The 14,240-nt window shown below is 35.0% G+C and overlaps 1 protein-coding gene across 2 annotated transcripts in view; it reads right to left on the bottom strand.

Moving 5' to 3' along the window:
* CYP7B1 (cytochrome P450 family 7 subfamily B member 1) overlaps positions 1-14,240 on the bottom strand; it is a 142,632-nt gene that overhangs the window by 14,356 nt on the left and 114,036 nt on the right. For both annotated transcript variants that reach the window (XM_084864379.1, XM_084864380.1), the window contains 3 exons: positions 11,232-11,368; positions 3,074-3,661; positions 2,373-2,579 (listed from right to left, as the gene is read on the bottom strand). In XM_084864379.1, coding sequence (XP_084720505.1) covers positions 2,373-2,579; positions 3,074-3,661; positions 11,232-11,368 — 932 coding nt within the window. The remainder of the gene's footprint in view (positions 1-2,372; positions 2,580-3,073; positions 3,662-11,231; positions 11,369-14,240) is intronic.

The following is a 14,240-nucleotide window of genomic DNA, read 5'->3' as shown; positions in this document are numbered from 1 at the left end:
TCTGAGGGAAAAAGACTGGGTGTGGACAGAGAACCCAAGTTAAAGTCCTGCCTCTCTTCTTCACCTCCATGACCTGAGGGAAGTCATTTAGCACCCTGAGAATTTTATCATCTGTATAAATAATGGCAAAATAATAGCTGCTCCGGTCCCCCAAGTATCTTGGTGAAGATCACAAGAAACAACATAAGCCCATTAAGTTGCTTTGAAATATTAAAATCATCAATAGATTTAATATGGACTATGTCTAATAATCACTATTATTTGTTAGTAACCTTTATTTTTTCCAACTAATCGTTTCTTTCTGTTCCCTCCCAACTACTCACAAAAAAATGGGCTTAGGAATGTCTTATAGAATTTTACTGAGGATCACAGCAAGCTTATAATGCTAGAGTTAATATAATACACAATTTCCTCTTTTAAAAGAGTTTTAAAATTTTGCTGAGCCCTAGTTTTACAGCACTTCCTTTTATTCCAAATAATAACTCTGGAACCTGCCATTTCTTTTGGTCAAATAAATTTATACTTTCCTCTTTTGATATATACTTTTAAAATGATCCTTTCTTTTAATAATGAGAAGCTGAATAAAAAGAGTTGATGAATTTCAACTAATTTTTTATGAGTAATAACTGTCTATGAATACAAATACCTATTCCTTGAAATTTATTTGTTTTACTTTTCATATACATAATCTGATTCATAAAATGCAACTGGAATTTGTGGGAAATGCAACCTTGATCTTCACAGAACAACCGATCTTCTATTCATAATATACTGTGTATCCAAGTGAAGACAACTGTCCAGAACTATACACAAATTTTGTGCATTTCTTCCCCATTAATTCTCAAAAGAAAAATAAAATAATTTTTGAATTTTAATATTGTGGGATTATTTTCTTTCATGAAGAAAATTCAAAATAACTTTGATAATATATGCTCCAAACAGCAAACTGTAAGGTGACATATTTTTCCTAATTGACAGAACTAGCGAATCAACTGTCAAGGCCAGCTTCTGGCTATTGCCTCTGATGGGCTTTATCCTAACCAGTGGAAACCAACTGGCAGCCAAGACCTGTAGGGCCTTTACATGCACAAGATCCCACCAAAAAACCTGGAACATATTTAAAAGATAAAATATTAAGACCAACATGGGTTAAAATACTTTGCCTATATTGTCAAATGAGTGAAACAACAGCGAAATATAAAGACTTACTCCTCCATTTGTCCAGAGGGTCTATTATATAGTAAATGATACCATAGGATGAAATATCACTACAGAAGGGACAGAGGATAACTCATCAATATGGAATTTACCTTTGGGAATTAAATTTCATCACATATGCCCTAACCGGTTTGGCTCAGTGGATAGAGTGTTGGCCTGCAGACTCAAGGGTCCCTGGTTCAATTCTGGCCAAGGGCATGTACCTTGGTTGCAGGCACATCCCCAGTAGGGGGTGTGCAGGAGGTAATTGATTGATGTTTCTCTCTCATCGATGTTTCTAACTCTCTATACCACTCCCTTCCTCTCTGTAAAAAATCAATAAAATATATATTTTAAAAAATAAAGTTCATCACATAATCACAGTGGTCTTATCAAAACTAGCAAAGTAGAATCAATCCACTGTCATCAAAATCACGTCACCGGTACATAGGTATATGTAGAAACAGAAAAACACCTTAGTCACTCCTGACCTCAAATGTATTTAACACAGAGACCATGCATATCTCATGAGTTAGTGAATGTTTTATAAAATATTGACATTTAACATGAAGTCATTTGTAGTTTTTTCTTTTCCTTTGCTCTCTCCCTACCTTTTTTTATTTTCTTTTTCATCCCCAAGTGTGTTTAAATCATGAACTTTCTGTGGAAATCACCTGAACTACATTTTTGTGAATCATGTACTCCAGGCTATATAAAATATCCTAATTGCTGTATGAAAATATAGACATCATTTTGGGGTAGAATAAATATGTTTTGTACATAAGTTGCATTCCTGAAATACCTTCTTTTTTTCAAGCTCCAAATACCTTTCTTGACAAGATAGAGCAGCAGTGTTTGGAAAGCATTAGCATGTCAACAGATGCTCAGAATCAAATGACTTAATAGGCAGAAACTATTTTTCCCCCCCAAATAATTGCAAAGCTTTGGTCTAGCCTTTTGCATACCTTGCATAGTTAATTACCTAGGCCTTAATGTTTACATGCAATGAGAGTATCTACAACTATAAGCTACATAATTTATAATTGATGTAAATGGGTGTTATTATGTCAATTAGACAGCTGTGTCCTCCACCTCTTGGTAAACAGCTCTGAGTGATAAACTGAGTTAGCAGAGAAGTAATATTTTTTTCTTCATAGCAGATAAAAATAAATTACCTAGGTAGACCAGGCTGTCCAATTGTTCTCTGGTGATGTGGATGGAAAATCCAGACCCTTGCTTTTGACCTGTTGACTGCAGCAAATGGTCAATTTCGTCACGCAGCACCGCCATGGCTTCTGGGTGCCGTAGAAGGTAATAGATCGTCCAGAACATAGTTGGAATAGTGTTTGCCACAGAGGCCCAGAGAAAGCCTAAATGATGTGCTGGGAGAAAATAAGTGAAAAGGAAGATTAATAGCGTTTATTACACTGATTAGATTTGCAGTGTGCTAATTAAAAGATGTTAGGACACAGACCCAGCCAAGGATCAGTGCATGCTAATGAGGACCAATAGGCTTCTGAAGTCTAATTTTCTGCTTAATGAGAATAGTTTAAAATGTAATGTGTGTGGAGGGTGGGGGTGGGGGGATGGGAGAATGAGATAAGAGGAGTAAATGCAGCTTAGCTATACTCTTTCTCATTATCACCATTAAGTATCTTGTTTTACCACCTCAGCAAAAAAAAAAAAAAAAAAAAAAAAAAAAAAAAAAAAAAAAAAAATCAATTATCACAGAGGGTTGTTTCAGGGTAAAACATTTTATCATTAGCCAATTAGAGCGAGCATAAAATTTTTCAAGGTCGCCATTTTGTCTTTTTATTTCAAAGGTCTATTGTAAATTATTCTATTTTAGACAAGTAATCATTCAGAAGTTTCTTACCTCCTATTTCAAAGTCTTTGAATGTATAGTATTTTTCCAGGATATCTTGCCTCATTTGAACAACTTCTGACCATCCTTGTATATTAGCCAAGTTTTCTGATGTCAAGTGTCTTATAAGTTTCTTTTGAATAGACTTGACATTTCCTAGAAGCTCAATGGGTATATCTGATAGTAAATATATGAACTTAGCATCAAATTTAAAAAAATCATCTTTAAGTTCAGTAATAAATTCCTTCCTATCACCAGCAGCAGATTTTCCATATATGGTTGCAAATGTGGTCTCAAATATTACTGAGCTGCAGAATGTCAACAGGTATGCCATTTCCCAATTTGTGGTTTTAAATAGTTTCGGTTCAAAAACTTGGTGTAGGTTCTGTGTCACGTTTTCCATAAGTAGGTCCAAAGATTTCCCTTGTAAAAGTTTATAGCAGTCATGAAGCTCGTCGTTCAGGTCATCATCGGTCATCAACTTTTGGATGGAAAATACTTTCTTTAATATATTTTTACTAAACATTCGAAAGCTTAATTTCTGATTCTTCATCACTGACTGGTACTGGTAAGGGTCCAGAATAAATGTTATGTACTTTCCTAAAAGAAATGAGAATATGAGCTCATTTGTTAGCAAAGTAAACAGTCCCCCACTCCAAAATTTGGCAATATTTTAATGAAAATTAGATCTTAGTAACTAATATCTAGGAACGTGCAAAGTTTAATAAAAATCCATTTCATTCAAAGGTCCCTACCTGTTTCCTTTTAAAATGGAAAATAATGGGAAAAACTCTAGAAGCTTGAAGTTAAATATTCTGAAATCTTAATGAATTAATAAAACATAGTATAAGCCCTGGCCAGGTACTCAATTGGTTAGATCATTGCCCCCATACTATCAAGGTTACAGGTTTTATCCTTTGTTAGGGCACATAAAAGATTCAACCAAGAAATGCACAGATGGGTGGAACAACAAATCAATATTTCTCTCTCTCTCTCCCCCCCCCTCCTTTCTCTCTGTAAAAATCAATTAAACATGTTTAAGGTAGTGTACTTATCACATTTTTATTTTAACTAAGTAGCCAAATATTTAAATTATCCTTTAAATATACTCAGAATCCCTTGACTTAAACATTTCTCATATTTTCTCTCCAATAACAAACAAATAACAAAAATATCCAATTGGTAAGATGACATTCCACTATTGATTTTTTTTATTTATTTATACAGAAGAGCTTTTTCATAGTTGGTATCATCTTAGCTTTGGCTGGATACAATAATTATTTTTTAAATATATTTTATTGATTTTTTTACAGAGAGCAAGGGACAGGGATAGAGAGTTAAAAACATTGATGAGAGAGAAACATCAATCAGCTGCCTCCTGCACACCCTCTACTGGGGATGTGCCCGAAACCAAGGTACATGCCCTTGACCGGAATCAAACCCGGGACCCTTGAGTCTGCAGGCCGACATTCTATCCACTGAGCCAAACCGGTGAGGGCTGGATACAATAATTTTCACTCAAATAAATGAAGATGTGGTATGAAGTAGGTACTCATAGATGAATTCCTAATTCAACACTAACAACAAAATCACTAAAGACCAGTATGTTCATTTGTATAGATGAGAAAATAGTGGCTCACAAAGATTTAGTAACATGTCAAGGTCACATACTGAAACAGAATGTCAAATTAGAATTCATTCATTCATTCATTCATTCATATTTATTCAATAAATCCAGACATTTGGTTAGATCTTGTTCCTCTTGAGGTATAAAGTTGAAAAGAAATCATTGTATTAGTGGATGGATAGTGATATAGCAGATGTGTGAGGCAGAAAGTGGAATCTGCTTCAGTCTGCTTTCAGAAGTTATTAGAAATGGTTGAGTTGGTGACATGTGGTCTTTTCATACATTAATGTTGTCCAACCTTACTAATTAAAATATTTAAGGTTCTGGTCAAATATACAATTCCTTCCTGATTCTGATTCACGAAGCTTGGAGTACCTAATACTGGTTTAACACATGAAGTTTAGATGCTCCTATTTATTGTCTTCTAGAAAAACAATTTTGATACTTATTTATTGTCTTCTAGAAAAACAATAAATAATTAGACCTTGTAGAATGGAGGATCATCTACACTTTCCTCTTAAACTTAACATTCCTACACTTTCCTCTTAAACTTAACATTCCTGTGTGTGTGCAGGTATATTTGTGTAGCTTTCTGAGATAAGTGACTTCTCACTTACTACTTATGGTAAGTCCAACAGCATCACAGAACTTAAATTTAATTTGGTAAAGTTTAGGATAAAGTTTTGAATAATTTTCATCCTAATCCCGGTAAAGGCTTGGGAGCAGAGAGGGGAGAAGAGGGCAATGGGGGAAAAAAAAGGGACATATGTAATACTTTCAGCAATAATGACATATTAAAAAATAATCATTTATCTCAATGTTAAGTATATTATCTAGAGTGCATTTTTAAAAAGATTAATGTTTTCTCTTTGTTGTATAATTTTATAGCATCATTCAAGTTTTTTATATACATGGAGATACATGTGCTATTATTTTTTTCTAAAAATGAATCATATCACTTAAATTTTATTCACTCTATTTCCTCCTGATTTACATCATAAGGAGGGGCCAATATAAGAATGAGAGTAAGCTAGAAATGACTACTCATTCTTGTCAGATCCCAAAGCTACATCTACAAAATCCACTCAATTGTTTTTCTCGCTGGGGAGAGGAAAAAGGACTCAACTGGATTTGGGCATATTTTATTATACCTGCCTTCTACCATAGCAGCTTAATTAAATAAACTTGCCAGCATCTGCCTGATGAATAATTGAAGAAAAAAAATCAATTCTCTTATTTTACAGAAGACATAATTTCAGGCAAAGCTGTGTATTTTCACAGGTGGAGATTTATACTTTTCTCCTTTTACTAAATGAAATAATTTTACTAAATATCTTTAGGGTTATTTTAAATTTGTCACTAAAGTTCAGAGAATGTATGAAAGATTCAGTTTGTGATACACATAATTATCAGAGTATATTTTGAAATTTTTTCCTATAAATTTTCCACAATCATCAAAATCTAAGTGGAAAGACAAAACTCTCTTCATCTATGAGAGCATGAGCTACTGGCTGCTGGCCTCCTGAAGTACAGGCCGAATGCCCAGTAGAGTTTTTGTCTATAATTTATCACAAACACATATTTACCCCCTCTCTTTTTCTTTCTCTGTCTCTCTTTGGGGGTGAGGAGATGGGGATAAACTGTAACATTAATTTTAAATAAAATGAATAAAGGCTAAATATGTAAAAAGCATTCTGGTTAACATTTAATTATTATTTTTTTAATTAAGGAGTTGTTAAATATAGCCTCTCTGATGTAAAAATCATTACTGATCAGTTTAAAGCAATTTGTAGATAAAATTCTCACTGTTTTCAAGGCTCTTTACATTCTAGAATCTGTATTTTCTTGTTCTCATTCTTATTTTAATTTTCTTCCACATCAAGGCATTGTGTTTTATCTATCTCTCTGAGTAAGATGTGGATTTCTTTAAAAGTGGATGTTTTGATTTTCTGGATTTTACTCTTCAACTGGGTTTAGAATTACTAGTAACCCTTGAGATGTTAGCTGGCTTTCAAACTTTTAATCTTCAGTATAAACAATTTAAGCTAAGTTTTCCAAAATTAATATTAATTTAAACCATCTGTCCACCATCTGCTAATGTGAGATGCAAAACCAGAGTTTCTTTGTAATCTTTAATCAGGCAGTTAGGAAAACACATATACATTCATAAAATAAATTTAAATTTCTTAACAAAGGGAACTTGAAAAGTTATTTTGAAGGCCATGGATTCTTGGAGCAAAATTAACTTTCCCTCCAGTGTAATTTTATGTAAATGAATACCAAGTGTCAACAAGCAAGTTGCCTAGTTCACAAAGATCACAAGGTAGAAACAATATCTTTTGCCATGTTTTCCAAAAAGAGAAGAACGGTGTCTAAATATCAATGTCAAAATGAGGCTCACTTTTACAATATATATCATATACATATGATACACATATACTTATACACATGAGGTATATTTGAAATAAGGTAAAAAAAATTTGAATGTTTTCTTTATGAAATTTCATCATCTTCCCTTTTTAGGAGCTGCCTGGGCCTCAAGGTATCAACTCCAATATTCCCATATATCCTGTGCATGATCCTTTTCTAACTCAACAGTCTTTTAACTTCCTTCAAATTTAGTTATTTCAGGAAGATGAAACTACATGATGCAAAGCATGTCAGCAAATGCCGAATAAGGTCACTCACACTGATATCTTATACACACAGGAAGTTTGACATCTGGATCATCATAAACTGAGTTTTGATGTTTTATTTCAGATATTTGGTGCTTTACAGAGACACATCCATGGGAATTCAGGACAATTACTTAAGTATTTGAAATAGAAATGCTCAGTCAACAAAGCTGACCTTAAAATCTGAATTTTTAAAAGTTTTCCATAATTACAAGCTTTTAATTTCCGTGTTTAGCTTGTCCTTCAATAGATTTTCTAAAAAATCTTAAGTTGAAAATACTAGTTGGAGGAGTGGAATAGAAACCAAATTTTTATTGTATGAGGCTGACCACATTACATATTCCCCCTCTTATTAGAGAGATTCCCCTAGCTGTTGACAATGACGTACAGGGCTGTTTCAGTGGGGTGACATCTAGGGAAAATGATTCTGCTGCACCACCACACAAAACCAATTAGAGAACTATTTTCTGCGACAGGCCACAAATTTACGTGGTTTCTCATGAAAAGATGTACCTTTTAATTTCTTTATTAAGATGACATCCATGTCCCTTGAGACTTTTTGGGATGACAATCATTTGCTCATCATACAAGAACATTACTCACTGAACTCACATTATGGGACAACTGTGGAAGACTGATCCTCCTTTCACATTTTCCAAATGAGCTATTCGGCAAAATGATTATTAAAATCATATACATGAATAGGATATGTTGGCAGGAATTTATTCAAACCCTAGTAAGAAGGCAAAGAGAAATAGCAGTACATATTCAACTATGGCTGTCTACTGTTGAGTTAAAAAACATAACCACGGTCAAATGACTTAGATGGTAGAAATTCAGCAAGCTTCTCAGTATCTAAAACTAAGATACCAAGTGTCGGCAGAAATCGGTTCCTTTGTGAAAAGTGAATACAATTATTCAAACCTGCCACAAATTTCTGCTTAATTATCTGAGGTTATTTCTGTATAACTCACTTAAAAAAGAAAAGTAAAAATTTCAAGGATGTGTTGTATCTACTCATTAGAACACACAATTGAATTTTTTTTAAAAGTGAAGAATATAGTTTTGTATTATGAAGCCAAAAGCTCACTTAGAGTAGAAGAACCAGCTATGGACTTTAATTGTATTCTGGTAAGTATTTCATCAGCTCTGAGGTATTGGGAAATTCCTCATCAATTGTTTATTGTGAATCAATCCGTGGTGAGCTCTGGATTAAAAGTTGGCAATGAAGAAGCTAGAGAATAATGAAAGCAAAGAGACAACTGAATTGGCGGTACATTCACATTTATTAAAAGTTATGAGAGAAGTGATAGGGGAGTAACTGGAGACTGGGGAAGAAGCATCAACAAAACATGGAAAGGGGCAATGGCCAGTAAAGGCTTTGGGGAGGAAATGATATAAGGGCACGGTGTCGGAAGAGGAAATCTCAAAACCACTTGGGGCTTTGGTGGTACATTAAGCATAAGGCAAGCAGTAGCAAGAGATGAGGCTGGAGAGGGAGGTGGATCCCAGACTTTGGGAACCTTTGTACGGATTATGTTTATATTGTATAACTTCTCTTTTTCTAAGATGCATGATTTTTTTTTTCATTTCAATTTTTCTGAAATCAGAGTGCATACAATTACTTTTGGAAGAGACTCGCCAGCTGCCAGGTAAAGGAGGCAGTTGTGTTGAAATGGATACTGCCTGCTGGCTCATGTGAGAACTCAACCATGCTGACAACTTCATCCAGTTGGGCCATTTTCCCTCCCAATTACATTAAAATGGTAGCAATGAAGTGAAGTTGCTCTGTGTACAAAAGGTTGCTTCTGATACTCAGCTAAGTAATTACAGTAAGAAGAAATGACCTAAATAGAGCATACAGTATAGGTAAAATCTGGATGCTAAAAATAAAAAAAAAGAAAAGTAAATAGAGAACATCGGAGAAACTTAATTAAGTATGATTATAAGCTAAGGATAAGGACCCAAGAGAGAAAAAAATGAAGACACGTGTATGAGAGGAATAAATAATGAAATGCCAGCCCAGAGAAAGCAGGAAGTGAGAGTCATGAAGACAAGGGCCTGAACTGTCTTGAACATTCTTTGAAACTGGAGAGAAGGTGTGAAGAACAACTGAGAGACATGGTACGTTTTGTAGGCATGTGGAGACCCTGAGTGAGGTCAGACCTGATGTGTTTAGGAAGGAGAGTGAACTGTGTACCAGAGCCCAATGAGAGATGGAACACACCTGCCTTCTCACTAGCACACCCAGCCAGCAGTCAGAGGGCAAAGGGGTGTGGAGAATTTAGGCTGTAGAGCTCAGCCTTCCGGAGCATAGACAGGACAGACAGAAGTCCGCAAACGGAATAGCTAGCCCAGGTGATAAGCTGATGTGGAAGACTGTGCAAAGATGGCCACAATAAATTCCTGCTAACTCTCTACATGTCCTCTTTTGCAACGTGACAGCCGAGGGAGCGGTGGAGTCTCATTCCCTACCCTATGAGTCTGGGCTGATCTGTGACTTGAGCTGACTGATGGAATGTGGTGGAAGTGAGGTTAGACAACATCATGAGGCCTTGCAACATTTCCTCGTACCCTCTGGAAACACTAGCTGACATGTTGTAAGGATGTCCACTTGAGGATGTAACAGCATGTGGACAAAGAGGTCCAGGCAGGCACGTAAATAAAGCCAGCATGGACCATCTAGCCCCGATCAAGCAGCCACAACTCAAGCCACACTAGTGACTCCAGCAAGGCTGCTATATGGCATTAAATCTGTGGGGGGGGGTTGTTATGCAGCAATAGATATCCATGCATCTGAACTGCAGGAGGATTCACTAATATTCTAGCTTCTCTTCTTAGCCCTATGAGGTTGGGGTAAATAGTAACCTTGCTGTGCTTTTTGGTCTCTTGTTTTGTAAGTACTTTATTAAAGTAGAAGGATAATGAACCTTTTCAAGTTAAAAATACATTCTAGCTCAGTGGTTGCTAGGGGGACAGGAAGGGGAAGAGGAATGAGTAAATGGAATATGGGGGAATTTTAGGGCAGTGAAAATTATTCTGTGTGATACTGTAATGGTGGATACATGACATTATGCATTTGTCAAAACTCAAAGGACTTGTACATCACAAAGAGTGAACCCTAATGTAAACCAGGGATGTTAATAATGTATCAACACTGACTCATTTGTAAGAAATGCTGATATAAAATGTTAATAATATTGGGATGGGGGGATGGGGGCGGCCTAGAAAGGGTCAATGGGGGAAAGGGGAACATATTTAATACTTGCAACAATAAAGATTTTTTTAATTAAAAAGTTTAATATCTTAAAAAATAAAGTGGAATCATATTGCAAAAAGTATTTTAATAATAGGGGAAACTATGATGAAAGAAAAAAGGAATATGAGAATTCTCAGTACTATCTGATCAATTTTCTGTAAACCTAAAACTGGTAACAAAATCAAGTCTATTAATATATTGTAGCTTTTTAAAAAATGTATTTTTATTGTTGATAGTATTACAGATATTTCCAAACTTCCCCTATTATCCTCCACTCCCAGCCCTTACCCACCCACTCAGGTCTTCACTACCCTATTGCTTGTGTCCATAGGCTATGTATATACATTGTAGCTTTTTAAAAACCATTCTTAAGACCAAGCCAAACCAAACTATAATGACAGGTGATGGCAGGCAAGTGGGGTTCCCTAGGTACCCTCAAGAGCGTTCTATAATTTGTTTTTTTAATGTGAGGATCACTATACTCAAGAACATAGTTTCCTTTTGTATTAGCTCTACAAATTAAACAATACTGTACATAATTTGCTTAGAGAAAAATATAAGGACATTAAAGAATAGGGGAGAATTTATGATATATGAAGTGCTGTTTACCTCCAAGGAGAAGAGTGAACGTGTCACCATGTTGATTTTGAAGAGTTCTCATGAAACCGATGGGATCTTTTTGTAATTTCAGGGCCAGTCCAAAGTAAGGAAGCCAGCCTTTTAGCAATGGAGGCTCACCAGGTCTCCTGTAAGAAAAAAAAGGAAGTTATATTAAATCATTCTTATTTTAATACATGTGTGTTATCAATGCAGTCTAGAAGTGGATTGAATGAACTGCACAGATTGTTTTCATTTTTTTTTTAAATTTAATGATACCCATATAATCATAGACATATACTTATTGAGCCTCTAGTATATGTGGCTCTGGGGCAGACTGTTCAATTCAGTTTTAATAAGCAACTTTTTCAAGAAATTGTGTGTGTAAGGCCCAAATGGCTGGCTGAAACAGGTACATATAGTACACATCTTGTTCCGAGAGCTCTTGCTGAGTCTGGGTGATAGATGCCAGGTATTTTAGTAATCAAAGTAAAGCTCTTTGTTATCAGATCTCGATTACACTGGAATTAGGTAATTACAAAAGGTGCAATTAATAATCTTGAAAAATGTTTTATACTGTGAAGAACAATAAAAACCTGAATATCATTCCCACAAAGTATATTCTGTTAGATTCTTATATGAACATTTTTATTTAAACTACAGTGAATGGAAATATTTACATTTTATAAGAGGACTTTTTAAAACATAATTACAATTCTACCAAAACTGGAATTCAAAATTTCTTTCTAGTCATTTAGTTGGGGAACCGAATCTGATTTAAAGTAAAAATAAAAATATTCAAAGCCATTTTATCCTGAAAGAGATTAAAACAGATATTCAAGAAAACACGGGTGATTCTCTGCTCCATCTGTAAAGTGACATACTACATGAAGTGCAACCCATTTTGATTAATCACAAGATATTACTAGCTCAGATCTAATCAAAGATCAAGATTATGATCATATGCAACATAGACTTTTATGTCGCTAGATTAACCCTATCAGAACCTCTTATTTTCCCACAATCCAAGATGGTAGAATTAAACTTAAAAAAAACCCACAAACATCAGGGGAAACTATACTAAAAAATAATAAAATACAATAAAAAAAAATCCAGAGTGTGATAGTAATCAAGGAACTAGGTTTTCTATTTTTTAGAAGACAATTTTTCTCTACAAAAATGTACAAAATGTATGCTGCTATTTAAGTACATATACCTAGAAATAGGAAGACAGGAAACATTGCATAAAAATGAATCTTATTCTTTATCCCTTTCCTCATTGTTTTCTGGAATGCAACCCCTAGCAATGGAGACTTGGTTTTTCTGAGACGTATAAAAGTGTACCAAGAAAATATAATAGCAGCTACTTTTATATCCTAAGATTTAACAAGAAGAACTTGCACATATAATTGTAGAGCAGGATCCCCAAGCTGGCAACTGCCACAGTGTACAGGCTGTCAACAATGACCCTTTCAAAATTAGCAGGTGAACTGGTTCACAAAATTTCCTTTCACAATATTAACACTCTCCCTTGGCCTACTATTACTCTGTCTTGTTTACTATTGTGGGAATGTTGCATCGGAACAAAGATTTTTGAAGGCGTTTTGTCGTATCCTAATGCAATGCAACTAATTTCATCCTCTATGTTCTTTTGTTCAGTCAGAAGCTACATTCTGCATGGGGTTTCCACTGCGGGAAAGGATGGAGCTCAGCGATCCAGGGGGTTAATAACTTAATGTCCAAGGTCAGGGAAACATGAGGAGGCCATTTTGTTGTGACCAAGATGAGAGGGTCATCATTCTTTACAGCTGTGTTTATTTTGGCAGCAATAGCTTAAAACTATTAAACACTATGTCACAACTTTGCATATTTCCCAGAAAAAAATATAGTGCCTGCTCAACTTATGACCCAGTGAAGACAGATAACAGAAATCTGTCTTCATCAGTATATTCATAAAAAGAATTATTTAGGGGAGAAGCTATCACCGTAATGATCCAGAAAGTCCTACTTGCACCTGGCACGCTACAAATACTGCGATTTATCTCTCCCATGCTCTGAGACTTTGACAATGAAATACCCACGGCCCACTGCTGAGCTGAGGGGAGAGGATTCCTAATGCTTTTTGGGAAATATCAAGCTCTGAAGCTTAAAATGGGTAGACCCGGAAGCAATGATGGGTAACAAAAGCAACAAACAAACAAACAAACAAATGACATGGCCCATATCCCCTCTTAATCCCACCCAAACAATATATACTCTCTCATATATCCTCTTTACTCTTTAAGAGACTATGAGGACACAACTCAGAAAGTGTACAAATGAGAGCTTACAAAGCTTCTCAATGATTAAACCCAAGTTCTGTGCCGAAACCATTGCATCACTGCTCGTAATTTCTTCCATACAAGTTGTGGGACCAATCTTGAAGTTTAATTGAAGTGTCAATATGGTCCAGATTTATGTAGAAGCAAATAGTGCAGAATAATCCAAGAATATAAAATGTGTACATAAATTAGAACAAACATCTATGACTTTTTTTTTATTATTATTAAAAAGAAGCATCTAAAACTGAAAAGAGTGAATCAAAAAATAGTTGGTTTCTAATAACATTTGAAGTTGGTTGATTGTCTTTATGCTACCTGTATGGTTAAATACATATCTTAAAATTTTGGCTAGTGACCTATCATACATTGTTCCCATTGACATTTAGAGCTCAGCACTTTCCACAGCAATCTATAGTCTGTACTTGTAAACATAATTCCTTCTTTTCCATTTTTTTCTGTGAGCATTCTAGACTAGAAGTCCAGGTTATTGTAACAACCTCCTAAGTAAGTGGTGAGCAACCTTTACCCATGTACAGCAGTTCAGAAAAAAAAATAGAAGTATGTGCTGATGAAAAGTTTCTCAAAGATGTAATCTACAATATTTGTATCAGGACACCTAATGTCTGTGATAGTGGTAAGTTTTAAAATAATATTCCTGATTAGTGAAGGTTTTTGTGTGCATGCAGACAAGATTTCAGAA

The sequence above is a fragment of the Pipistrellus hanaki genome, assembly GCF_964339955.1.
Source record: "Pipistrellus hanaki genome assembly, chromosome: 17".
In the NCBI taxonomy this organism is placed as follows: Eukaryota; Metazoa; Chordata; class Mammalia; order Chiroptera; family Vespertilionidae; genus Pipistrellus; species Pipistrellus hanaki.
Note: the sequence above shows the minus strand (reverse complement) of the source record. Positions and strands in the feature narration are given on the sequence as shown.